The sequence below is a fragment of the Rhinolophus hipposideros genome (assembly GCF_964194185.1).
Source record: "Rhinolophus hipposideros genome assembly, chromosome: 19".
Taxonomy (NCBI): domain Eukaryota; kingdom Metazoa; phylum Chordata; class Mammalia; order Chiroptera; family Rhinolophidae; genus Rhinolophus; species Rhinolophus hipposideros.
In genome coordinates, this window is record NC_138065.1 from 1,481,460 (window position 1) to 1,508,002 (window position 26,543).

The 26,543-nt window shown below is 59.3% G+C and overlaps 1 protein-coding gene across 2 annotated transcripts in view; it reads right to left on the reverse strand.

Annotated features, from left to right (window-relative positions):
• Positions 1-655: 655 nt before the first annotated feature.
• LMNA (lamin A/C) overlaps positions 656-26,543 on the reverse strand; it is a 31,637-nt gene continuing 5,749 nt past the window's right edge. Inside the window, exons 1-12 of one of the 2 annotated variants that reach the window (XM_081025175.1) lie at positions 17,660-18,239; positions 7,088-7,244; positions 5,671-5,796; positions 5,323-5,493; positions 5,112-5,237; positions 4,361-4,581; positions 4,056-4,275; positions 3,576-3,683; positions 3,353-3,472; positions 2,881-2,973; positions 1,874-2,143; positions 656-1,601 (exon numbers count right to left, since the gene is read on the reverse strand). In XM_081025175.1, the coding sequence (XP_080881301.1) occupies positions 1,575-1,601; positions 1,874-2,143; positions 2,881-2,973; positions 3,353-3,472; positions 3,576-3,683; positions 4,056-4,275; positions 4,361-4,581; positions 5,112-5,237; positions 5,323-5,493; positions 5,671-5,796; positions 7,088-7,244; positions 17,660-18,015 (1,995 nt within the window). In that variant the 5' untranslated portion in view covers positions 18,016-18,239 and the 3' untranslated portion in view covers positions 656-1,574. Of the gene's footprint in view, positions 1,602-1,873; positions 2,144-2,759; positions 2,974-3,352; positions 3,473-3,575; positions 3,684-4,055; positions 4,276-4,360; positions 4,582-5,111; positions 5,238-5,322; positions 5,494-5,670; positions 5,797-7,087; positions 7,245-17,659; positions 18,271-26,543 lie in introns of those variants that run through there. The other variant, XM_081025176.1, reaches the window with a different exon arrangement.

Sequence of the window (26,543 nt, forward strand, 5' to 3'; positions counted from 1 at the left end):
CAATCTATAAAGGGCCACAGAAAGGTTGGCACCGCAGCTTTTTCCCCGTCTGGGGCCCTTTCCCTCAGTGCGGGCTCATTTCCCCAAGATTAGAACGCCCACCCCACCCCAGGCTCCTACTCTGCCTGACACACCCTGGTCCACAGCAGTCCACGTTTTCTGGACTGTAAGTTCCCTGAGGACACCAATCATGTTGTCTTGTTCATCTCCTACCCCCAAGCTGAGCACAGAGTGGCACAAAGGGACATTATCTGCTTGTTTGCAGTCAGCTCCACTCCTTCCCCATGGCCCTCAACTAGTTTCTACTCCCCCAGATGGCACCACACTCAGACTGGGTCCTCGTGCTGAGCTCAGGATCCAGCGTGTGCTGCTGGGAGGAAGTTAGGAAGGAAAGGGCCTCCTACGGGCTCCACCTTTGAGGGACTCCACAGGGAGAGCCCCCACGTGGGTGAACATTGCTTCCGTCACAGACTCTTCCCACCAGTCACCACAGATATGTACCCAGAGGTGCTCGGAAAGCTGCATCTTGTCCCCCTAGAGCAGGGGTGAGGCTGGGCAGCAGCGAGCACCCTCACGTGGGTGACCGCTAATTTGTGTGTCTGTCCCTCAGAACACACGGTGACGCCCACCAACAAAGACACCACAGCAGCCAGGGGTAAAAACAACTAGTGTATTTTTTCGGGGCGAAGATAAAGGGTGCAGATGGGAAATGCGGAGGCAAGGGGATCCTTAGTGTTTGCCAAAAACCACTGCCACTCACCCTCCACCACTGCTCACCTTCCTCTCGGGGGTGGGGCCCCGCAGGCTCTCACCCCTTCCAGTAAGCCTTCCTCTCCCTCCTTTCCTGCACCCACTTGACCTCGACCTCCAGTGACTGGGCAGAACTCATCTGGCTCTAAAGCTGGGTGAAAGCAGGCTCAAACTCACGTTTCTCCCCGCTCCATTCACCCCCACCTCATCCCCATCTCTTGTCTATATAAAATACAGAAAAAGCAAGCACAGCTGGTATCTGGGAGAATCAAGCCCCCCTGGGGCTGGGGCAGGGGGAGATGGGCGGGGGAAGGCAGGCAGAAGGGCCTCAGCCAGGAGCACTGGACCGATGGGGCGGCCCAGGGACCTGGCTCAGCCCTCCTCCCTTGGAGGCTGGCGGGAAAAGACTCTACACCTGCCTCTCAGGCACCATGTTCTTGGGGTCCTGGGGGAAGGGGGGGAGAGGCAGCAGGCAGGGCAGAAAAGCAGAAACTCGGCTCTGCAAAAGCACCCCTGTCCCTTGGCTCCTGGAAGAAGCCCTCTTTGGTTTTTAAGGCAGATATGGAGTTTCACGGAAGCAGGTAAAGGAAGAGCGAATTGAGATAGATGCTTTTTTTTTTTTTTGCTTGTGTTTTTCCTTCAGTATAAAATCACTGTAGAAAATAACCTCTCTTAGAAAAAAAAAAAAACATAGAAGAAAAAAAACCAAAGGGGTATTTTTCTTTGGCTTCAACCCCCATCCCATGCCGGGCAGGGAGGGGGTGGGCGTGAGGTGAGGAGGAAGCCGGGGGCCTCCACCCCCACCTCTGCCTGCAGGTCCCAGATTACATGATGCTGCAGTTCTGGGGGCTCTAAGAGAGAAGAGAGGAGAGGGAGGTGTGAGCTGCAGTGCCTGGCCCTGTGCCCTCACCCCCGACCCTCAGCCCTGCCCCTGCCTGCCCTCCCGTCTGGGGCTCAGACAGGAGGGGCAGGACGCAGGAGTGGACTGTCTGGGATCTCGGGCTGCACGGGGGAGGCTCCCACTCCACCGGGGTGCGGAAGAGAAGGCTGTCCCCCTCACCGGGCCACCGTGTCCTAACCCTCAAGGACCAGGGTGTGTTGTGGAGGCAAAGGAACAACTCACCTGGTTTCGGGGACTGGAGTTGCCCAGGAGGTAGGAGCGGGTGACCAGGTTGTCCCCGAAGCTGCCACCCCCACTGCCCCCCACACTGCGGTAGCTGCGAGTGACTGTGACACTGGAGGCAGAAGAGCCAGAGGAGATGGATCCGCCCACCTGGGCTCCTGAGCTGCTGGCAGACGCCTTGTCGGCGGGCTGCCCGCAAGTCCCGCACAGTACTGTGCGTGAGCGCAGGTTGTACTCGGCCGGGTCCCCCGAGCCGCTGCAGTGGGAGCCCTGAGGAGGGAGACAAGGCTCAGGCGAGACTGACCGCCCAGGCCTCACACAGGGCTCCGGCAGCCTCCACCAGGCAGGAAGGTGGGGCTCTGTGCTCAAGGGACCCGAGGGAGGGCGGCAGGGCGTGGGAGGCTGGGCTGGGAGGATGGGACAGGAGGACATGAAAGGGAGAAGGGCCAGGAAGACATGGGGTAAGGAACTGAGATGGTGGCTTTGATTCTGCCCAGGTACTCTAAGCTTAAGAGCAGAAGAAGAGAACGAGCAAGCTTATAGGACAGCAGGTGTGCAAAATCAACTGGGGAGGTTGGGACGGACAGAGAAAGTTCTTGCAAGAAACATGGGGGAAGAGAGGACAGGCATGCCACAGGAATTGGGAGGACCAAGAAAGGAAACGCATGCAACAGAAATGGGGGGAGAGAGGCAGGGCTGGGTGCCCCACGTCTGTCCTCCCGTCCCAGTCTCGAGACAGATCCAGACCCTTGTCCACTGCTCCCACAGAATCATTCATGGCATCAGAGAGTTCCCACTCCCGTCCTTACCAGAGTAGGGCACCCAGACACCTGGGTTCCCTGTTCAAGGTATGGGGAGGAGAGAGAAGAAAAGCCAGGGCAGCAAGTGAAGTTCCAAAACATTCTTTAATGAAAATACTTTTGGCATGGGGAGGCCGGGGAGAGGCTGCCCCCTGGCCTGGCTGGGTGCCCAGTGTGGGCTCGGCCTCAGCGGCGGCTGCCACTCACGTGGTGGTGATGAATCAGGTCATCGCCATCCTCATCCTCGTCGTCATCGTCGACCACAGTCACTGAGCGCACCAGCTTGCGCATGGCCACCTCCTGCCGGGGACAAGGACCAGGCAGTGTATCCACTCCCAGGGACCACTAGGCCTGGCCTATGGCCTGCCCCTAGTCCATCCTGCACTTGTCCTCTGTGCTGCTGAGCCAAGGAACTGGTTTCTAGCCCAGAGGGACACCACCAAACGGGGTGGGTATGAGTGCGGTCCCACCTGGAACAATCTCCCTGCCTAACCCCCACACTCAGGCAGCTGGGGCAGCATCTTCTGGTTTGCCCACTGGGGGGAGAGTTCGGGGCCCAGGGCCTGCACCACAGAGCTGGGAGAAAGTAGCCCTGAATTGGTGTCCCTGGGTGAGGGGCTGTGGTCACCAGGGGTGGCCTCGCCAAGTGCCCACGATGGGCCGGCCGCAGCACACTCACCTCCCCACTGGAGCTGATGAGAGCCGTGCGCAGGCTGTTCCCGCAGCCCCAGGTGTTCTGCGCCTTCCACACCAAGTCGGTGGGGGGGCTGTGAGTGGCCCCAGCTCCTGCAGCCCAGATCTGGGGACAGAGGGATCCAGAAGGGTGTTCAGTGCAGCACACCATCGTCAGGCCGCCCGGCCCCACCTCAGGCTACCCCGAGTCCAAACAGCCCATCACTCACCGTCACCACCTGGCCAGCCTTTAGGGTGAACTTTGGTGGGAAACGGTAGGTCAGCAAGGGTTCATCTCCGTTCTGGCGCTTGATCTGCCAGTTGCCCATGGCCTGGTCCTGCCGGGAGGGGACAGAAGGGGAAGGTGGGGGACGCTGGTCCAGGCCCCGGGCTTCCTCTGGCTCAAGGGTGCAGGCAGGCACAGTCGAGGCACTGCCCCCAGCCCTGCACCGCCCTTGCCCCCCAGCCTCACCCCGTGACTCTCCTGCTGTGCAGGACACACTCCCCCCCAGAGAGTTGGGGACTTCCGTTCACCCCCATTTCACAGCCGTGGAGACTGGTTGGTACTCGAGGATGAAATAACTTCAGGGCTGCAGTGTGGGGGAGGCCCGCGCGCTCACCCGGGTCTGCCTGTCAGCAAGGCGCCCCCTCCCGCGGGGACCCCCACTCACAGTGGCAGGCCCTCCCACCGGGCGGGGGGCGCCGCCTACCTCGTTGGACTTATTGCGCAGCCGCACGAACTTGCCATCCTCGTCCACCTCCTCCACGGCCACGCGCCCGCTGGTGCGCGCGTGCTGCGAGAAGCTGCTGCGGCTCTCAGTCTCCAGCTTGCGCTTCTTGGTCACGCTGCCCCCACCCTGCGTCTGGGACGAGTGGGAGGAGGCCCGGCCACGGCTGCGCTGCGAGGTGGGGCTGGGGGACAGGCGGAGCCTGCGGACAGGAGACAGAGTGGGCGGCTCATCAGCACCGTGGCGGCCGGAGGCGGCTGGGAGCGCGCGCGGCCTCCCCAACGCACCTCTCCTCCTCGCCCTCCAGCAGCTTGCGGTAGGCGTGGATCTCCATGTCCAGCGCCAGCTTGATGTCCAGCAGCTCCTGATACTCGTCCAGCTGCTGCTGCATCCTGGCCCGCATGTCCGCCATCTCCCGCTCCTTCTCAGACAGCAGCCGCCGGCTGGTGTCCCGCTCCCGGGCCAGCGCGTCCTCCAGGTCCCGCAGCTTCGCCTCCTTGGCTGTCAGCTGGGTGCGGCGGAAAGGGGGGCCCGGTGAGCTCCCAAGGGCCCCGAGTATTCAGAGGGACGGGGACAAGCAGCCACCGCCGGCGCCAGGACCTCCAGGGCCATATAAGGGCCTATCACTGGCTCTAACGTGGCTGGGCTGGCGGCGGGAAGCCTCCCCCAAATCTAACGGAAATGCCTTGGTCTGAGGCTAGAACCTGTTTCTTCCTGTCACAAATGGCACAGCCAGCCGGAATAATGGTGCTTTTTATGCCTCACACTGAGTCTGGTGGGGGGGACTATGAGTCTGGGAGGACAAGAACGATCTCCATATTCAAATGGGAAACCGGGGCCCTGAGAAGTGAAGGTCACACCGGTGAGATAAGAGGAGGAACAGCAAACAGGTCACCTGCGTGCAAATCCTAGGCCCTTTCTCTGTCTGCTGAGGGGGCTACGTTCTGTCCCTCTGCCCTCCCCTCTGCGCTCTCCCCTCCCTGCCTACATCCCTCCCAGACTATTGGCCCACAGGGAAGGGCTGAGGTGGGGCGGCACCTGCTTCTGCAGCTGGCTGAGCTGGGCCGACAGGCTGTCGATGCGAATGCGGGACTGCTGCAGCTCCTCGTGGGCAGCCCCCACCAGGTTGCTGTTCCTCTCAGCCGACTGCCTGGCGTTATCCAGCTGGAGGGCAGGGCACAGGGTTAGGGCTGCAGAGGCCTGGGCACCCTGGCCTCCCGCCCCCGAGCCCCGGTGGGCAGGGCGGCACCTTGGCAGAGTAGGTCTTCTCCAGCTCCTTCTTGTACTGGTCCACCTGCTCTTCATGCTGGGCCCGCAGCTCCTGCAGGGCGTCTGACAGCCGGCTCTCAAACTCGCGCTGCTTCCCGTTATCAATCTCCACCAGCCGAGTCTCATGGCGGCGCTTGGTCTCACGCAGCTCCTGGAACCAAAGTCAGAAGTAGGCTCAAAGGCTAGGACCCAGGTGGCCAAGCCCCCCACCCAGTCTGCCCCGCTGTGACCGGGGAGCTGGGTGCTGGCCGCCCCCACGCTCATCCGCTGACACCAGCCCTGCACATACTGATCCCCCAGCCCGGAACGTGGGGCCTGCAGGACCCACCTCGCTGTAGATGTTCTTCTGGAAGTCCAGTTCCTCCTTCAGAGTCTGCAGCCTGTTCTCAGCATCGACCCGCCGCAGCATCTCGTCCTGAAGCTGCTTCTTGGCCTCACCCAGGGCTGCTTCGAGCTGAGAGGAGGGGACAGGTCGGGCAGAGGGGTCAGAGGATGTCAGAGCTGGAAGGCGGCCGAGAAGTGGGCTGCCCCCAGTGCATCCCTTTCTATGTGTGACAGAGGAGAGAGCGCCTTGGACGCCAACAGACGTAGTGCTGTGTCCTCACTCACAGCAGCCACTCCGGGAGGTATTGCGCTCAGAGCGGACATAGCACCTGCGCTCTCTGGCATACCACCGCAGTTGCCATAAAGGAGGTATGTCCGAAGTCCAGAGGGAGGGAACCAAAGTGTGCCTGGGGCAGTAGAGGAGGGTTTGGGAAGGGCTCCAAGAGGCTGAGACCTAAAGGACAGGTGAGTGGGACCTGGGGGCGGGGGACACTGCCGTGACTGCAGGGCAGAGGAGAACAGGGGCAAAGGCATGGAGGTCTGAAGGGACACGTGCCCTTTGGGGTCTTCAGGAGGGGCAGGCCTGTTGACGCCTGAAGGATGGAGTAGGGCTGGATCATGAAGAGGTGTGCCCTTATGTGCCCCGAAAAGACCCTCTGGAGTTTGAGCACGGGGGGGCCCCTTCTTAGATCTTTATCTAGGAAGCACAGGCTGGCCAGTACTGCGGGGAAGGGCTGGGGGCAGGGTGGAACCAGAGGCAAGGACCCAGAAGAAAATGGCCCACGCTTGGTTCTGTAGTCAACCCGCTGGCATCTCACGGGCTGTCCATGGTGTATTGTGGTGGCAGAGCCTGGGAGGGCAGAGAGCCCAGGACGGAAGCTGGGCAGTTGACTAGTGCTGGCCTGGCTCTGTGCACAGAAGGCTGTGAAACTGGGAACAAGCCAGCAGCTTTGATTCTGGTCCCCAGCTTGGGACATGAGAGGTTAGAGAATAGAATAGACAGCAGAGTGTTTTGAAAGTAAAGACCACCATACACACTCCAAGCATTAAGAACGTGTGTCCTGCCTGTAATGTACTGCCAGCTCCCGGCGGGCCTCTGTGGATGGCCCACGCTCCTCTCCTGCCCCCAGCGAGGTCACCGCTCTCTATGAGGGTGGCCCTGGAGACATCTAGGGCCAGGCACAAGTCATTGCAGTTAAATGGAAATGGCTTGTGGATTATTTTAACTTCAGTGTGCTAGGCAGAAAGGAGGGTGGAGGGTGGTCTGGAGGGGTGCAGTGATGCGAGGGCCGGTGAATAGCTCTGAAACCTGGGGACAGGTCAGACCAGGCACCTCCTGAGAGCAACTGGGGAAGCAGTCGTGTGGTGGTGGTGCTGGGTGTCAGGCGGGGTCCCGGCGGGGCCTGGAGAGGCGGCCTCACCTTGGCCACTTGGCCCCGCAGGTCATGAAGCTCATTCTCCAGCGTGCGCTTCTCGCTGAGGGCGGTGCTCAGTGCGGCCTCCTTGGAGTTGAGCAAAGCCTCCAGGTCCTTGAGCCGGGCCTGGGCGGCCAGCAGGTCTCCCTCCTTCTTTGTATTGCTAAAGAAGCAAGGGAAGAGTGGGTTGAAGGGGAGGAGTCTGTGTCCATAGAGAGCCAGGTTCCCCAGGGAGAGGCCGGTCAGCTCTGCTGTGCCTCCAACTGCCAGCAGAGGGCAGCCTGGGTTTGGATTTGTCTGCATCTGCCGCCTCTGGGGCTGGACTCCCACTTTCCCCAAGCTCCCCCAAACCCCTTTCCTGCTTCTCCACCCTTCCCATGACTCAGTGCTCAGGAACGTGCCTGGGGCCAAGGGCAAAACTTGGTCCCGTGAGATGAATGCTTTTCCCTCTACCCTCCCATTCCTTCCCAAAGAGACAGGGCCACCTTTGTCTCCTGCCCCTTCCCACACAGGGCCTGAACCTTCTCCTCCCAGACTCCACCCGCTTTTCATTCAGCCAAGCCTCACTCCCAGCAGAGATCCAGACAGCCAGGCTCCCAGCCCTGGGTCTATGTGTCCCTACCGCTTCTCAGTTTGAGCCCCAAAGGTGACAGTCACCTCTCCTAGTCCCTTTTACACTTCCGGGACTGTGGGGCGGGAGAGTCTGGTGAGAGGTCAGAAAGACCTGGAATGAGGATAATCAAGCATGGCATGGAGCCTTCCCTTTCTCAGATCCAGTCTGGGTCCCCTATTCTGGGTAGGGCACAGGGGTTCCAGCCTCCCCCATCCCCCATCTGGACTTTATCAGAGCCGAGAATGACGAGCCCTACCTGTCCACCACAAGCCTCAGCATCTGGCTCCAGATACAGCCCCCACACCTCCTGGCCCACCTGGACCCCAGCCTTGAACCTCCCCACCCCTCAAACGGTAAAGCCTTAGCTAGAACCCAGCGAACCGGGGCTGCCTCTGCCTCTGCCCCCCTTTCTGGGCCCCTGATTATTTTTGCTGGAGGGTGAACTGGAGAAATAGAGGGGGCCTATTTTCTTAAAAACCTCTGGAGAACCTAAGAACTCTCCAGATGTGATGATCCCTTCGCCAGTGTCTGGGGAGGGAAAGCGGTAACCCAGAGGGTGGGGGGAGCTGTGGGGCCTGGTCCCAGCTGCCATCTGTAACACATCAGTCCTTCGGTACAAGCCCACCACAGCAGATGGGGGAAAAGGAAAACCAAACGTGGGCAGGGGAAAAATTCTATCCTGGAAAGGAGAAAAGTGGCGCTGCCAACGTGCTTCTGCTGCCACAGGACTGACTGCTAAGCTCTAAGAGACCTGATGATTCACTGTGGAGCAGGCGGGAGAAGGCCAGACTCGGACGCCCAGGCCAGGCCGAGACTGAGGCCGTGCTCTGCCACCTGAGGAGGCTTCAGACAGAAGCCACCTCCCCTTCAGCCGGGCTCCACTGGGAGGGGACAGAGTGACGTCACACAGGCCGCCCCAGCTGGCATGCCTGCTCCTGTCCAGGCCTCTGGCCACACCTCAGAACAAGCTGTTTAACGCAACAGGGTCTGTCTCCTGTAAAAAAGAGGCCCTTCCAGAACTGGAGGACGTTTCCCCTCCTCCGGCTCAGCCAGAAAAGCTAAAAATAAAGTCAAAACCCAGCTCAGGTTTTGGCTGCCATCCGGCCCAGCGTCTGGCTGGGAGCACAGCCCCAACTTTCCATGACTTCAGAACTTTTCCGAAGCTGAGGCAGCTGCAGGGGGAGGAGGAGAAAGAAGAAAAACCGCTGGTAAAGGGAAGCGATACGGCAGGCATGGACCCCGAGCTCCTTGGGTCGATTCCCGGCCGGCAAGGGCTTCCAGAGGCAGCCCCTCCACCCTGCAGGCTAACCGCCACAGCCGGCCATACTGGGGGCTCCCAGAATTTAGAGAACTGGAAGCAGCTTGGAGAGGGTTCAGCGCCACCCCTTCCTTCCTCAGATGGGGACACCAAGGCACGGAGGAGCAAGGTAAAGGGCCCAGTGTCAGGCATGACAGGGACAGGGGCATGGTCAATTCTGGCTGCTGACCAGGACTCCTCCCCCACTTCACTGCTTCCTGAGCCACAGGTCTAGAGAGAGGCAGAGCCAGCCTGAGCTGGGAGAAGCAGGAAAAGCGAGGCTTTCAGGAGGCAGCCCAAGGGCGTCTCTTCCCTAGTCCTGCCTCCCCAGACACCAGAAGGGGAACTCCGGGAGTCCTGCTTGGACACACCCCTTCCGTGGCTGTGCCAGGCCGACAGGACAGCGAGCACGCGGAGAACAGAGGCGCATGCTCCCTGCCCTCCGGGAGCTTACAGTTGAATGAGTACAGGGCTGTCTAACCTCTTCCCTTCCTACTGCTCCCAAAGGTTGGGTGGTGGTAATAATAATAATGATAATTAATCATAATAAAACGGCGAACACATATACAGCCAATGGTGTACCAGGTGCTGCCCTAAACCTTACACTGTTAACGCGGTCTTCACAGCTTCCCTACAAGACAGAGCCTGTTGCTATGTGATTGGGGAAAATGAGGCAGGGAGAGCTGTGTCCTGCAGCAAGTCGGGACCCCACTGGGACCAAATGCTGCTTCAGCACTTGTCACGCTATAATGGTCTCCGAAGAAATTAAGGGGGCTGCTTTGCTCTCCCGCCTGGGGGCCGTTCTAGGGCTGAGACACATGCTCACACACAAGGGAAACGATGAGCACAGAGAAGCGAGAACAGCCTTCGCGGTTTTCTTGGCCAGATGTGGGGAGCTCCCGTCTGTGGGGGAAGAAGCCACTATCATTCATGGCTTATGACTCAGACCTTGGGCGCTCTGTGGCCGGCGAGCCACACGCACTCCCCGAGACGGCTCCCCTACATCCTCCTCAGGCTCGCCCGCCCAGCCCCTCGCTAGCTGGGGTTTCAGACCCAGCCAGGACCCCACACACACCGGCCAGGCCAGGGCGGTGGTGCTGCCTTGCCTGGGCCGAGTCCTCTGGGGGTTGGCGGTGGGAGAGCTGGGCACGTGCTGACTGGGTGGGGCCGGCGAGGGGAGCGGGAAGGGTGGGAAAGGGGCCCCACAGGTGAGTCATCCCCAGGCCGACAATACCCGGGCAGGGGTCGGGAAATCCTCTAGTGCCCACGGGGGAGACGCTGGCTTTGCCCACGTCCTGCCCCAGGCCCCGTGCCATGCCGGTGCGGGGGTGGGGAGGGGGCCCACTCTCTCCCTGTCATCCACAGGTTCCCCAAGCACAGGACTGGCCCATCCCAACCACCCCATGAGACAAGAAGGGCTGGGTATCCTGTTGCTAACCCTTCCCACAGCTGGCAGATCTGATCTCTGAAGGAGGGAGGACAGTGGGGGGGTGGGGGGGGGCACGGCATCTGTGAGGACGAGGACCAGAACAGGGTAGACAGGGGAGCCGGGGGCCTGCTGGGCTGAGGCTGGCGGGCAGACGGGGAAGCCGGGCTCCAGGCCCCTGCAGGCCAGCACGCTGGGGGCTGCTTTGGGGGCAGAACGGCGCCCAGGGCGGCCAAGGGGCTGGGTGGGCACGGGGCCAGGCGCTGGCCCGCCCGCTGAGTCACACTCCTCGGCCCAGCTCGATGCCAGATATGGAAGCCTCGGCTGGCTTGTTTGGGCCCAGTGGCTGGGAGCAGCTCGCTAGGCCCCAGGGAGGGCCCCCATTTCCTGCCTGGGGGAGGGAGAGACGGGAGCAGAGATAATGGGGCTAAAATAAGAAGTGGAGGGGAAGACGCCAGGGGGCTCCGTCGGACCCACCCCGTCCCCTTGCAGGCCGCACCTCTGGCCCTCGGCCTCACCGACCACCAGACCGGCGGAGTTCCCCATGCTGCTCGCAGACCCTGGGCAGGGGGGGTCCCCGGGGGCAGGAGAGCTCGGGTCTGCGCCTGCGTCCTGCTCACAGGAGGGCGCCCCCTGTGGCCCGGCTGCCCCGGTGGTCGCTGGCTTCGGGGCGGCTTGGGGGCGGCTTCGGGGCGGCTCTCCCCTACCCCCAGGTCCAGACCTCTGGCCAGGCTGACCTCCTGCCTGGGGAAGGGGCAGCTCCTGTGGCCACCCCAAGCCGCCTGCAGGGTCCAGCCACTGCTCCCCCGGAATGTATCTCCCTTCCCTCTGCCCCTCCCTCCCTCCTTCCATTTATCCAAATACCCCCTCGGCCAGCCCCCTGGCTCCCCTTCCCCAAACAGTCAAGTGTTGTTTTATCTGCTGGTTTATTGTTTGCACCTACATTGTGTCTCGGGGGCTTTTTCCATCTGTCCCCGGATGCCCTGACACCAGGAGGTTCGTTATGCTCAAGGCTTCTAGAGGGACCTCCTCCTGGGCCAAGTCCTGCACTTTTATAGATGGGGAAACCGAGGCCTGGAGAAGGCAGGCTCGGACATGAAAAACCTGCCCACCCGGTCACCTCCGGACACTCACAGCACACAGGTCAGAACACGGACAGGGCGAAGAGGGTGGCGGGGAGACACCCAGGAAGAGAGGCTGGGACACGTGGCGACCTCTGCCCTGCTGACGGAGACACCCCAGTAAGAGTGTCACAGAGGCCCAGTGAAACCGACCTCAAACACACTCCCACAACAAAGCCATGAGGTCTGACGTCCCCCATCCCCAAAAGGAACCAAGGCTTGGTTTCTTGGCTGGTCTGTGGGTCTGCCCTCACTTTCAGGTCAGGGCCGGATGTGGGAAGCCTGGGACATCTGGTATTCAAGGCACCTTCCCTCCCTGGAAAGGAGATCTTCAAAAGAGGAAGTGAGGGCAGGTGCTCTAGGACTTAGGAGCCCCTCGAGCCTCCCCTGAACGCCACCCTGTGAAGTTCCGAATGTCTTACACGCAGAAAGCATATGGTAGCCCCCCACGGACCCCCCCACTGCTGACCTCACCCACAGCAGCCATGGCCCTGCTTCTACACACCTCTCTTGGGTGTGACACCTGCCACACATGGTTGGGGCCTGAGGCCCATCTGATCCCCTTTCAGAGCCGCCAGGCTCTCAGCTGTCCTCTCCTCAGACAAAACTGGGTCTTAATCCAAGCAGAGGGAGGGTTGGAATGGGGGTACGGGTGCTGAGAAGGGGGACAGGGGCCTGGTGACATGTGCAAATGCAGGGCCTGGCAGGGGGCCCAGCCTGAGTCACAGCTGCTGGGGACACCAACATGGCAGGGTACAGAGGTGGGAGCAGCCTGCAGCCACCGGCCAAGGCACCAGGGTTATGGGCAATAGGCGGCAGGGGTCCTGACCACCCGCTCCCTCAGGGTCCCCTGCCAAACGCCACTTTCCTTCTTCCTGGCCTTTGTCTCCAGAAAGCACTCCTGTGTTGCCACAAAAATGCAGGGGTGAGGCCTGGGGACTGACCAGAAGCGGAGCCATGGAGTCAGGCAGGATGGCCCCCCCTTGGGGGGGTCCACTAGCCAAAGGGTGGGACACTTAGGGGACCCCCACAAGAAGGCAACTCGGCAGTCCCTTCTCAGGACGTATTAACCTTGCATCTGGTGGCTCCTGGTTAAGAATGCTGACTACAGTGGGAGGGGTGGGATGTACCCCAAGATCAAGGACGGAGGGGGGGGAGGGAGGGCGGACGCAGCAGTTCTGGTCTCACTGCATTCCAGCTCCAGCCTAGGAAGCTGCAGCTCTCTCCCCAGCCGGCAGAGGGTGGCAGCTTAGCGTGTCAGAGAAAGGGGGGAAGTTGGGGGGGGGGGGCTCGGCAATCCTGAGCTGCCTCCTCTCAACTGCCCAGAACCAGGCCCCTCGAAACCAAGGGTCTCCAGCTCCCCTGAGCCAGCCCCAAAGGGACTCGTATGTCCTGGCCCCCCTCCATGTGTCCCCCATCTGACTTACACCCTCATCCCTTCAGCAAGAACACCCATCCTAGTTTCAAGAAAAGGCCACCCTTTCATTTTCTTGGACTGAACAAGCTCCGGGTCTCCTGTTCACTCCCCACTCTGCCCCATACCGTGACTCAGCCCCTGGGCTGGGCCTGGGATCCCAGCCAGAAGTATTCCTAGCTTCCACAGGCAGGATTTGGGCTTCCTCTCCCACAAAGGGATGGGGAAGGCCCCAGGCCCGCCTCCTTCCCAAACTGTCCTTCTCCTTGAGGTATTGGTAAGGACCCAGACCTCCTCACACAGTCCAGCCACAGCATGGGTACAGCAAGGGCTGGAGGTGGGCAGCTCAAGGTCATGCCGCCCCTCGTCTGGCTCCAGAAACATGCTGTCTAATTCTGGCCGGCGGTAAGCTAACAGCCTTGCCTTTCCCAGGGTCTCCCTCCTTTCCCAACACAGGTCAATGGGACATTCTTTCTCCTTCTACGTGAAACAGCCCTTCCCACTGCCCTGAACTGTCCTTTGCCACAAGCAATAAAAGCAAAGTGTAAGCCAAGAGTGTAATGTCATAATAACTAACCGTTTCTAACAAACTTTCTTTGAGAGACAGAGAGCCTTAGTACTTTTAATTCCATAGCTTGTGGGAAATATTTCTATTGACAATAGCATTGGCTGTTATTTATATTCACACGCATTACCTTTGATTTTAATATTTATAGCCTGGCATGTGAGAGGACTGTTTGTTCACTTTGCGGGTCACGGTACTACTTTGGAACCTAAGGGATCTCTAGAGACCTGCTCTAACCCCTTCCTTTTATTGCTAAGGAAAACCAGAGAGGGGAGGTGATTTGCTCAAGGTCACACAGCAATTTAATGGCAGGGCCGAGCCTAGAACGAAGGCCACCCAGGGCCAGGGCTGTTTCCACTGCCTCACACTACCTGTCATTTTGTTGGTGACCACCCTCGTTAAGGGGTGAGACCCTAAAACCTCCTCTAGCCTCTCTACGGATAGCTCCAAGGTATTAGAGCTTGGCCTGTGTCCCTATCAGTATACTGGGGGCCCAGGCAGGCAGTAATTAGACGAGCTGCCCTGGGGTGTGGGCCTCTGAGCTAGACCTGGTCTTGGATGCTGTAGCTGCTGGAGGTGGTAAGGGGCTGGAGAGGAGGGGGCGAGGGGGAGGGCAGAAGAGGGCACAGTTGGTAGGTGAAGCCGTCGTCTACCAGTTGTTCTCCCAGCTGTCCCTGGCTTCAGCCCTGACACTGAGCTACTAAATCATTGGGGGTGGGACTGGGAATGGGGACAATGGACACATCCCTAACAAGAGTGAGTCTCAGACTTCCTGGAGGCCAGGGAAGCGCTACCCAGGGGTCCTGATCATGGGAAGGCTGTCGGGACCGACATAGGAATTATTGTCTCTTTCTTCTCTTGGGCTCCTGAAGTACTGTCAGCCCCCGGATTTAGCTCACCTTCTTCTTTCCCTTTGAATCAGAATGTGCACTTGGGGGGAGCGGGGCAGAGATAACATCAGGAGGCTCCCTCAGGTGAGGACTGGGGCGCAGGTATCCTCAAAGCCTCCATGAAGGACACAGCCTCTTTCAGACCCAAGCAGACAATTGTGCGGACAAGTCCCAAGCTAGGAATCACCAGGCTCCCAGAGCTCTGTTTCCAGATCCATGGCCTGGCGGGGTCCTGGGTCTTTCCAGGTACAAAAGCCACTGACCAAGTGTTAACAAGCCCTGGCAGAATGGTGGCAGAGTGCTGAGGTATCACTGGTCCAGAGCAGGAGGGAGCCTCGGCCACCCCACTCCACCCTCCCGACCCTCCAACCTGTTCCCCAAGTGACAGGGGTAGGTTTAATGGTATGAGCACTCAACTGGAAGTCAGACGTGGACCTGGGCTCCAGTCTTCACCTGTTACTCCCTTGCTGTGTGACATAGAAGAAGTCTCCGCACCTCTCTGTTCATACCCTGATGAGAGTGTGGATGGACCTGGGCCTGCGCCCATTGCCTGTGCCCACCATGCTGTTGCTTGAGGTGGGCAATCCAGGAAGTTGTCAAGCACAGGGGCCTCGTCCAGAGGGAAGAGGTGCTTCTGCTTTGTGGGACTGGGAGCTCCCCACTTCTGACTCATCCTTCCTCCACCAGTGCCGCACGGGAAGAGTTGGGCACCGTCCTGCAGCCTAACCCTATAACTCTGGCCTCAGCTCTAGGACACTTGTGCACACTGCCCGTCTGGAGTCCTGGCTCCTGACCACCACAGAGGTCCCAAGGAAGGAAATAGGAAAGGATCCCAGGACATCACTGTGGGGAGTGGGGAACAGGGGGAGGGGTGGAGATGCAGACATTCAGGCCCCCATCCCTCCCTCTGAAACATCTGCTGTCTCCCACTGTCTCTTGTAAAGCCACCGGGGCGGGAGGGAGGGGGGCAGGCTGAGTCACCCAGCCAGCTGTCTTGCCTGGGGTGGGGCCCTGCTCCAAGCCTGGACCCCAGGCAGGCCTTCCCAGTTCTCCCTACACTTAGGCTACAGGATAGAAAGAATGTGCGTATGTGTGTTTGTGGGGAGAGTGTTTCTGCTTGGAGCCCACAATCCAGCTCAATAAGAGGGCATCCCAAACCCGTGGGTGTGGTCGAGGTACCCAGGCCGGACCACAGGAGCTTACAGACAACTCTGTATCCCAACACAAACCTTGCCCTGAACTTGGAGCTCTAATTAAACACCTTCTCTCCAGGTTTTAGTGGGAGAAATTGGGACAAGACAGGCCTCTCCTCCTTTACCAAATTCTTCATTCTACTCTTCTCCACCTCACCCTGAGCACAGCAGATGCGAAAGGGAGCAACAAATTCTAGCTCCTCCCACTGGGAACATAGAAGGTGACTGTCACCCCAGTCTGAGCCCTCTTTGTCTCCACCCTGCCGCCGCCCATCAGCCTAGGATCCAGGTGTGCAAATCCACCCCCCTTTGCCGGAAGCCCAGCCTCCCCAGCTAGGATCAGTGGGAGAGAAGAGAGGCAGGTGGCTAAATATAACATGTACACACGCCACCCCCGCCCCTACCCCACGTGTGCACACCCCCGCCTGGTGTCCCAGGCCTGGACAGCTGCACCAGAAGGCAGGGGAGACAGACTGCTGTGGCTGGCTTAGCATGGAACCAAGCCTCCACTCGTTCCGTTCCCCCATCAACCAGGAAAGCCCTTCGCGGGGATCTGCGAAGGTGGATGAGTGGACAGGTTTCGAACACTGACATTCTCTGGGACTCCCCAGGCTTACCTCCTGTCTGTCCTGCTAACTAAATTGTCCACATCACTAGTGAAAAAGACAGGAGCGACCCCTTTCAACAGGAATAAAAGCCCATCTCCCCACACAACTAGCAACTCACTACTCTTCACAAGAGATGGACCTGCCACACCTATGACCCCTGGGCTGGGCGCTGGTGAAGGGCTGTCCAGAGCGCTAAGAGCAGAAGTTTGGAGAAGATAAGGGGAGGCAAACCATAGGGTCCCCACAACCACGGATCTGCAAGCACCATCAGTTCTCTTTGGTTTAGGTCTTCATGGGGAAAAGGGCAGTAGACAGGAGGAAAGCAAATTCTTGGGGGGCTGAAGAGGGGCTAAACTTCCAGGCTCCAAAGGTCTTTTTAGGAGAGGGTGGAGTCAAGTAGGGTGGGGTAGGGTGGGGCCGGCCCGGGATGGGTGAGGGAGGAGTGGCCTAAAGCTTCCAACGGCTGGATTTCAAAAATGTCACTGTATTCCCGGTTTATTAAGGCCAAGACCAAAAAAAGTCAGACTGAGAGGATGGGACAGAGCAAAAGCGGCTGGGCCTGGCTGGGAAAATGAAAGTGGCTCACCCCAAGGGAGGGAGACCGAGAGGGACAGAGCCCTAAACCCTCCAAGACACCGGGCAGAGGGCGGGGAAGCCGCCTGCCCGGGCAGCCAGACCTGGGCACAGCACAACTTCCTGAGTGGGAGCCTCTGCCTCCCTCCCTTGCATTCCTGGGCCAAGCAGGCCAAGGGCTGTGGGAGCTGCGGGGGAGCCTGAGCTGGGAGCCACTCTCCTGGAGCTGTTTGGGGGGCTGTCAGAGTCCAGGGAAGGTCGCAGAGATGCAGCGAGTGAAGGAGAGTTTCCCAGCTCTTAGAAAGAACCCGGATAGGGTCGGGCCAAGGGGGCTACCTCCATGACCCTGCGGTGGGGGGGGGGGGGTTGTCACCCTGCCTTGGTGACCTCTCTCCAGCACCAGTGGACATCTGCCAACTTGGGAGTTTGTCTTAGTGGACCTCATGTATTCAGACCCAGGCTGGGCAAAACTGGCACTGTGCCAAGCCTGCCAAGAAAGTTCTAACTGGACCCTTTCACCCACTCCAATGTGTCCTGCGGTGCCCAGACTTCTTAGACTTGGTGGGGTCAGTTCTGCTTTGCTCAAGCCCCTTCCCACACTCCAAATGACTGGCAAACCTTCCCCTGTCTGAATGGGCCTACCACCAACCCCTTCTTGGCCCTGATGCCCTCACCCTTGGATACCCATCTCCCAGAGACCCCTCCCTTCTCTGTCCTGTCCTGCCGATTTCCCTTGGCACTGCCAGTCACCCGCTAGGGGCAGTTCCGGGGAGGGAGGAGGCTATACGGCAAAGTTATCAGGCGCCTGGGGCCGGGCAGGGGTGAGCAGTCTGCCCATACCCCACCCCCTGGGCGTGCGGCCACCTGGGCCCACTCACCGCGCTTTAAGCTCCTTAAACTCCTCGCGCACTTTGCTCAGCTCCAGCTGCAGGCGGGCGCGCTCCTTGGCCACCGAGTCGAGGGTCTTGCGGGCATCACCGAGCTCGGCCTCGTACGCGGCCTTGATGCCGGACACCTCGCGGCTGACCACCTCCTCCGACTCGGTGATGCGAAGGCGCAGACCTGCATTCTCCGTCTCCAGCGAGCGCACACGGTCGATGTAGACCGCCAAGCGGTCATTGAGCTCCTGCAGGTCCTCCTTCTCCTGCAGCCGGGTGATGCGGGTAGGCGACAGCGGGGTGGAGCTGGCCTGCGCCCCGCTGCGGGTGGCGCGCCGCTGGGACGGAGTCTCCATGGCCGGCAGGGTGGCAGTGCTGCCCGCGGGGCAGGGATCCCGGGAAGGGCGCGGGGCTCGGGACGAAGGACAGAGGCGGGTCCGGGCCGGGGTCGGGGTCGGAGCGCGCCGGCCCGCAGGCTCTCAGCTCGCTCCTGGCAGGCGTGGGGATCTGGGCCCGGCGCTGTCGGACGTGGGATCCCGGTTGGCTGCAGTGGCTGCGGCGCTCCCGCGAACACTGAGTCACCGGCGTCTGGGCAAAGGCTCTAATAGGTCCTGGGAATGGGAGGAGGGGCCACTGCTCTTAAAGGAGCCGTCGCATACCCGTGGGGTGGGGGCGGGAGTGGCGAGCAGAGCAGAGGACAGCCCAGCCCGGGCGGAGTGGAGCCCCACCCTCTCCCTCGCACCTCAGTCTGCCCCGGGCGGCGCGGAAGCTCGCCTTTTGGTTCCCGCTTGCTCAGCGCTCCCCGCTGCAAGCCTGCCCCCACTGCCTCAGGCCTCGGGGGTAAAGGGCAGAGCCAAGGGGTGCGAGTGGGTGGGCGAAAGGTGGGGGTGGAGGGAGAGGGAAAGTGGATGTAAAGCAAGGGAGGGCGCTAGGCAGACAGATCCAGGAAAGGGGAGTGGGGAGGGCTGAGGCTGGTGCCCATCAGGGTGACTCACTCTTCCACCACTAGCTCCCCCTTTCCTCCCCATAGTAATAGTGAGTCACCCCTACCCCCCCACACACGTGGGCAGCCCATTCAAAGCTGCCATCTCAGAATGCCAGGGTGGGGTGGGGAAGGAATCCCTGGGGGCACACAGCAAAGTTCCATCCCCTGACCACCTTCCTTTGGACCCAAGCAATTGGGAAAAGAGGCTGTGTACGTCCCGCCCCCTTCAGTCCCTCCTACCGCTTAACCTACCCTGCCAAATCCAGGGCTGTGCTGATTTTTTTTCTTTTTCCAGGACTGTACTTATTTTAATGGATAATTTAAAACAGATACCAGAGCTGTGTGCGCACTCATCACGTTGCCAGGACATCAGGTCCTAGATTTTTGTGGTTCCTAAAGGGGCCTGAAAGTGGGAGCAGAGCAGGGAGCTGGATGGTCAGTGGTGAGTCTCCACCCTGGTTTCATCCAGAAAGGGGGTAGTGGGGAACAGGGACAGTAAAGCCCCCACAACCTTGCTGGATGCAAAGGTCAGCACTGCACTTATCTACATTCCTGCCCAGCCAGGTCTACTTTACAGCTGGCTCTGGGGAGGGGCCAGGCCCTCACACAAAACAGGATCACCCAGGGCCCCAGACCCCCACCCCAGGCTCTACAGGCTCCATCCTTGGGCCTCACCAAGGACCCCTTTGGTCAGTCTTCCACTCTCGTCCCCTAATCCTGGCTCTGGCCCCACCAGCCACATTATCTTTTCTAAGAGGTGGCAGAGCTGAGGCTCTGGAAGCCATGGGTGCCCTGCCCCTGGCATCCCACAATTTATTCTGATGAGGAACCAGGCAAGTTAAATTATGTTGCTAGCTTCTACAGCTCCAGGACACCAGGGTTTCAGTAATATGCAAAGGAAGCAGAGTTGGTCAGGCCCTCTGTTGTGGGTTCTGGAGCTGGCCTCAGATGGACGAGAGGGGCTGCAGTGGGTTTAAGGCAAGGGCTCTGAGTGTTTAGGGAGGGGCACCAGGAAGGGCGGGGATGCTCAGTTCCCAGCTCTCAGAAGGAACTGGGCAGTGCAGAGCAACCAGGATGTACCCATGTGAGGGACCCAGGACTCGGCTACCTCTCTCCCAGGGCGTGGCACCCACCCTGGGCTCCCCAGACAAAACAGTCTTGTTCTGCTTCTCCCTCTTCTGTTTCCCAAACTGGGAGCTGAGGAGGGGGTGGGAGAGCCAGTGAAATGTGAGGGGCAGGACTCCTGCAGTCCCACTGCCTCAGCCACCCCCCCCACACTCAGAGCCCCCACTCTGCCCCACCCAGTCCCCCACCTGGTCTGGCTTCCCCTCCTTGCTGGGGAAGCAAAACCACACTTAACTCTTCCTATCACGGACCTCCTCATCTTTGGGGAAAAGAGGCAGAAGAGAGGTGGGAGGAACCCCACCCCAAATTTCACTCTAGGCCCTTTCCAGAGTCCCAGGCTTCACCACCACCAAAATGACCTCAATCCTAAATCTGAGCTTCAAAGCTGGCCTTTCTCCTGAATACTCAGTCCTAACTCTGGGTCCCAAGTCTGCTCTCCCCCTGCCAGGGTACAGGTCCCCAGTGCCAAAGAAGCAGGAGAAAGTGGAAGAGGCCAGTTCAGAGGATGGAGCCTGCTGGGGGGAGCATAGCAAGTTGGGACTGGGTGGACCCCAGGTCCCAGTCCTGCCGCTCACCTGCTGTGTGACAGATAATACATCTGCTAAACTGACTTCTCTGGGCTTCAGTTTCCTCATCTGGCCAGAGTGGCTACCAAGACATGGGGACTGAGCTACTCTGCTTGGTCTCAAGGCAGTTGCTCACTGGTGGGAAAAACACAGGAAGAGGCAGGACCAAGCACAGTGGCTAAAGGGCAGTATAGGACCCTGACCTGGCAAATGAATTCCAAATGGGTTCCAGAAGCCTGGGAGCTGGAGCATAATCAAAACTTAGTGGTTGAGTCCAAGGCATGGTTTGGGCAGTGAAAGAGCTCTTGTCCTGAAGACCAGTGACCTTGGAGGGGGGCCCTCCATGTTTCCACAGCATCCTGGGCCTCCCTCAAGGACCCTTCCTCCCAAAAGTGCTGTGGGGACAGAAGGGGCCAAGTCTTGGCTATCTGTGTCCCCAACAACTGGCCCAATGCCTGGTACACAGGAGGTGCTCAGTGTTTTGAAATGAACAAATGCATCTGGCTCTGCCACTTTCAGGAGAGTGACTCTGGGCAAATTACTGCATTTCTTTCAGCCTCAGTTTCCTTATCTATAAAATGGGGATACTGCAATGATTAAGTTACAAGCATTTGAAGGGAGGGTCCTTAGAAGAGGTAGAGTGAGGGACTTTATAGAAGTGCCTTATATAGAGATAGAGAATTCACTCATCCAACAAATATTTATTGAACACCTACTATGTGCCACCCACTGCTCTAGACAGTAGGGTACAATAGTGAATAAAACAGACAAAAATCCCTGACCTCTTGGAGGTGCCATTCTAGTGGAAGGAGATAGGCAATAAATAGACAACATTACAGTTTGTTAAAAGATGATAAGCACTACGAAAATGAAAATATAAAGCGGGACCTATATGCTTTCACCTTCATTCTCAGGTTGGTCCACAAAACTACCTCATGGGTCAGAGCGGATGTCCCCGTTTTACAGGTGAGGCTGACTTTCCCAAGATTAGACAGTAAGTAATAGGCCAAGCTCAGACTTGGACCAGGCAGCCTGGTCCAAATCCAAGATGTGCTTCTCTATCTCATGCCACTTTGGCGGGAGGCGTGGGAGGTGCTGGGGTGGACTGGGGCCCAGAGGAAGTCTGGACACAGGCTGGGCAGCCAGCAGAGGTGAGGCGGGGAAGTGTGGGAAGAAGGGCAGGCCAGGAGACATGGAGAGGAGGCAGGAGCTGGGGCTGCATGCGATGGGGTCTGAGGGGTAAGATTCTGGCTGCTTGAGAAGGCTGGCCAGGGTCAGGATGGAGAGAAGGGGGCCATGGAGACCAACAAGCAAGGACGCAGAGGCGCTGGCCTGGCAAGAGGCAAGGCAAACGGAGTGGGCTTAGCAGAAGGATGAGACTAGGAGGGATTCCAGAGGCAGACTGACTCATGCAGGGAGTAGGTATGAGGACCTGTTAGCCCTGTTATCGGGCAGTAGGGATCCACGTTCCCTTGTTGACCCTACACAATAGATCTACCACGTACATACCCGCATTAGCCCCATATGACCGACGAGGACAGGCATTCTTTTAAGGCAGGGTCTCTCTACTCTGGCGCTATTGATACCAGATAATTCTTTGGGGGAGGGTCTGTGCAGCTCTGGGCTCTACCCACTAGATGCCAGTAGCACCTCTGCCCCTCATCGACAATCGAATATGTCTTCAGACATTGCCAAGTGTCCCCTGGGAGGCCAAATCTCCCCCAGTTGAGAACCACTTGTCTAAGGTCCCATGGTTGAGAGCAGAACTGGAATTTTAACACAGGCTGTCCTGACTGAATGCCAAGATGGTACTCTCAGGCTGTAATCCTGGACAGGTGGGGTGGGAGGGAGACCTCAAATGGGTCCTAGGCCATTGGGGAGCCAGTTCTACTCCCCCATAGGGCTGGCAAGGGGTGACTTTTGGAGGCGGGTCTAGGGAGTGGGGTGATTTGGAGAGTCAAGGCCATGGTTTGGGAATGCCTTTACTGTGATTTAGTTCTTGAGGGAGGGTCCCTGTCTTGTTCATCCTTTGATCATAGGGTCAGGACGAAACAACTGTTAAAGTGCTGAGTCACTCATGCCTCATGCACAGGTGATGGTCATAACCTTGAAAGTGGAAGGACTTGCCTGTCCTTTAGGTGGGGGCTATGTACCAGGCACCGGGCGAGGGGCTGCCTGGAGGGGATCCTATTTCATTTTCACCTCAGCCTTGCTTATGAGGTAGGTAGGATTATCTGCATTTTATAGGCCAAGAACCCAAAGCTCCGAGAGGTTGAGTGATTGTCCTGAAGTTGAGCAGCAGAGGAGACTGCCTTCTTCCCACCCAGACGCAGCAAGGAGGAATGATGAGGTTCAGAGCGATTAGCTCAGTTTAGCTCAGTGGAGAAGGCTCTTAGAAGGAGCGGGTGATCCAGAGCCATTTGTAAAGCCAGAGAACCCCTCATCTCACCAGTACAGCCCAACATACTAAATGACAGAGGCAAAGTCTCTCTAGTAGGGAGGTTTGGGGGCCCCTGCCTGGTGACCTTTTGCCTCCCATGCAGGAGGCCTCCAGGGCTCTGGGGAAGAAGCCCGTCTCTTTACAAGTGGGCTTCTGAGGCCAGAGGAGAAAAGACCTGCCCAAGGTCACACAGCAGGGCCTGCCCAGAACCCCCCAAATAGCACTCCGACCACATGTCACACTGTCACAAGAGACATCACTGTGTGCAGATCTGAAGGGGCTAGCCCATCTTAAGGGACCCGCAGGAACGTTACTAGGATGGGCGGAGGCCATCAGCCAGAGTGCTGTCTTCCCTCACTGCTCCAGACGGCCGGAAATGGCTGGATAACACCTGGCGCCTGGCAGGTCTCTCCCTGGTGACCCTTTCACAGTCAAGATCACTAACTTAATCCTCTCAAGTCTCTCTGAGGTGCACAGAGCAAGCACTGTGACCACCCTAGTACACATGAGGACATTGAGGCTGGGCCCTTTGCTCAATGTCACACAGCTGACAAGTGACAGAAGCAGGCCCGAAACTCCACGTCTGCCTCTAGATTAACTACACCCACCTCGCTTCCGCCCAGACCCCAAGAAGACCAACCCAGCAGCAAAATCCTGGAGGCCAGTAGCTCCTTCCCAACATTCCAACCCCTCCCCCCTGCTGTTATCAGCGTTACCTGATAACCAGTTGGCCCACGACCGCGCCCCCCTCCCGTGAGTCTCAGGCTCGGAACGGTCACAATGGGCACTACAGGACGCAATCCTGCCACAATACACACCAGGACAGACCCAGTGCAACAGAGTGGTAGCAGTGACATCCCCTTCTCTCCTTTCCATCCCCCAGCTTTGGCCCCGCCCGACCTGGTGGCGGTGGGGGAGGGTAGGTAGGGGTGGGAAGGGGCGGGGCAGCGGAGACGTGGGCGGGGCCATGTGGACGCGCCGCGCCGCCCCCTTCCCCCCACCCCCCTCCCGCACAGCAGTTGGAGCTGTCGTCCTGGAGGCGGGCAGCGCTGCCGGAGGGTGCTGACGCAGGCGCCGCGTGTGGGCGGCCGCCTGCGAGTCTGCATGTGTTTCTGAGTGTGTGTGTGTGTGTGTGGTTGCTGGGGCCTCCCTGGACTCCTAAATGGGGGTTTCCTCTCCCTGTTGCCAAGGAAACAAACAGAAGCGCCACAACTCCAGGCAAGGGGCTGGAGGAACGGGTCCCCAAGCCCCATGTCCCTGCACACTTCCAGGAAGTGAGGCAGAGAGGGCTCCCCTTTCACCCTCCCCACATCCAGGTGCCGGGCAAACGTTTGTGGAGCCTGAAACCAGAGTGGTCAGCTGTCCGGGTTTGCCGAGCCCTGGGGAGTTCCCCGGTACAAGGCCTTTCTGTGCTAAAACCGGGCCAGTCCCCGGCCAGCCGGGACAGTTGGTCTCCACAGGAGTCCGTCCAGTTTCTATGGGGAGGCCCTCTTTTAAAAATATGAGACTATCTTTTACAAATTTTACAGGGGCACATGGCAACGTGGCAGGGCAGGCTCCTCACTGGGTCCTGGAAGGGCCTGTGCAGCGGGGGCTCTGCGGCTTCACCAGCCTTAGCTTCCTGATAAATGTGCCCGTCCCCAGCCCCTGCAATCCCCAAGCTCCTCAGGCCACAGGAGTCAACTGGGAAAGAACTTTACGGGAGGATGGTGGTGAAGCAGGAGACGTCCGGATGGGTGGGGCAGAGCAAGGGGCACTTTCTGGAGAAGTGGCAGGTGGCAGGTGGCTAGGCAGGGGCTCTGCCCCATCAGGAGCGCCTGGAGGGAGGGACTGTGGGATGGGGAAGGGACTGCCCCGCGCCAGCGCTTCATTCGTTGCGGGGAAGCCAGAACTTCGGAGCTAGGAGGAGTCTTGCGGCCTCCTGCAGGCCAGCCCTTCACTTCGAGACCTGACTCAGCCCAACTCCCAGATTCCTCTTTGCTCCGTCAGTCCAAAGCTTACAGGGCACCCTGAGAATCCACCTCACTTTGGCCCTTGACCCCTGAGGGGCTCTTTATGACAGGGACAGGTGATGGGAAAACCAGTGGAGGAGGGGTGGGGCAGCGGGGCCTGGCTGGGAAGGACAGGACGCACAGGCCCAGGGGGCATCTGTTTCCTCTTGGCCGTGGTTCCCTCCATTCTACCCCCAGCGGAGATGAAAATGGTGCTGGCTTCCTGGCCTGGGGATGGACGACAAATACGATGTCCATCAAAACATGCCACATTCCCTCACCTGTCTCCCCCTGCGGCTTTAGGGAGCTGAGCTAAGGCTTAGGGGTGGGGGTGTATTTCCTGTTGGGGCAGAGAGGTGAGGTCTTGGGGCTCACTGAGCACCAACGATTGCCAGGAGTGATAACCAGGCTGGGCTCCCCAGACTGGGATGGGGTCGGGGAGAGGCAGGGGACCTGTGTGGCTCAGGGGTGGGGTCTCACTGAGGCACCTTAGTGGCTCTGGGTGGAGCATGAACCATGAAGGGTAGAACACAGCGGGAAAGTGGGATGAAGGGAGAGATAAGGGTGGGTCAAGGGAGGAGATTGGGGAGCTAGCACCACGAAGGAGGAAGAACTGAGTTTTGAAGGGGTTGGGAATCACATCTGGAGTCTAGGCCAGGGGGCCAGAGAGTGGGGAGCTGGGCAGAGGGGAGGCTCAGGAATTGAGGAGAGGGGCAGCTGCCTGGCAGACGCCAGCGCTCCAGCCCCAGATCCTGGTGGGGCAAATATTTACCTGGCAACGGTTGCTAAGCAGGGAGGAAGGAGGAGGGAGGCCAGTAGCTGGAGGCCTGGGAGGCTCCTCCCCATCCCTCCCGAGAGACAGCTTGGAGGTTGAGTGAACCACCCGTACTGGTACTGGCCCCGTAGGCTCAGCTGTGTCCCTTCATGTATCTTGGGGTCACCTCTACCCACCCAACAGGCCAGAAGGCTGGGCTAGGTGGAATTTAATCCCTGGGCTGCCAGGTGTTTCCCCCCCACCCCCAGGACAGCTCTTGGCAAAATACCCACTTCCCAATCCGCTGGTTGGTGGGGGTGGAAAGGGGGAAGGTCCACAGAATCAGGATACAGTGAGGAAAGAGACGCTGAAGGAGGGAGTCAAGGTGTCCAGGAGACGGAAGATGGAAGAGAGGATGAGGTGGCTGAAAGGAGGGAACGGAGGGAGTCCATCAGAGGCGGTGAAGGCGCAGGTGGGGGCTGATGGGCCCAGAGAAGAGGGGTCCTCAGGGGCACTCCCTGCCCTGGCCCCTGGGCAGAGGAGGGGGAGGGGCAGAGGAGAGGAGGGTGTGCTCTGATGGAGCCAGATGTGGCCATGTGACATGGGCTGTCTTTGGCATGGGCACAGTGGGCAGGATGAGCCGCCAGGAAGGATTAGTCAGAAGCTGGGAGGGGGGAGGAGAGCTAGTCCAGGACCCCCAAGGAAGCAGATGGGAGCTTTGGGGAGGCTGGAAGGGCTCACAGCCTGCGAGGGAGAGCGGGTAGGGCCATGGGCTGCCCTCCCCAACCACTCTTCAGGTTCCCATCCATTCCCCTGGCAGAGCCTCATTTCCATGTGCAGAAAGACACCCCTTCCTAGGGCCCAAGATGTGTTCATCACACAGGGGGGACTCACAGGTCCCCTTCCTTACCCACCTCCTCAGGGTAAGGTCTCTGCTCTGCAGGGCTTCTCCCTGGGGGTCCACAGGTTCTCACCCTCTGCCACAGGCCTTCTGGAAATTGGGGCACAGAAATGGGAAGGCAC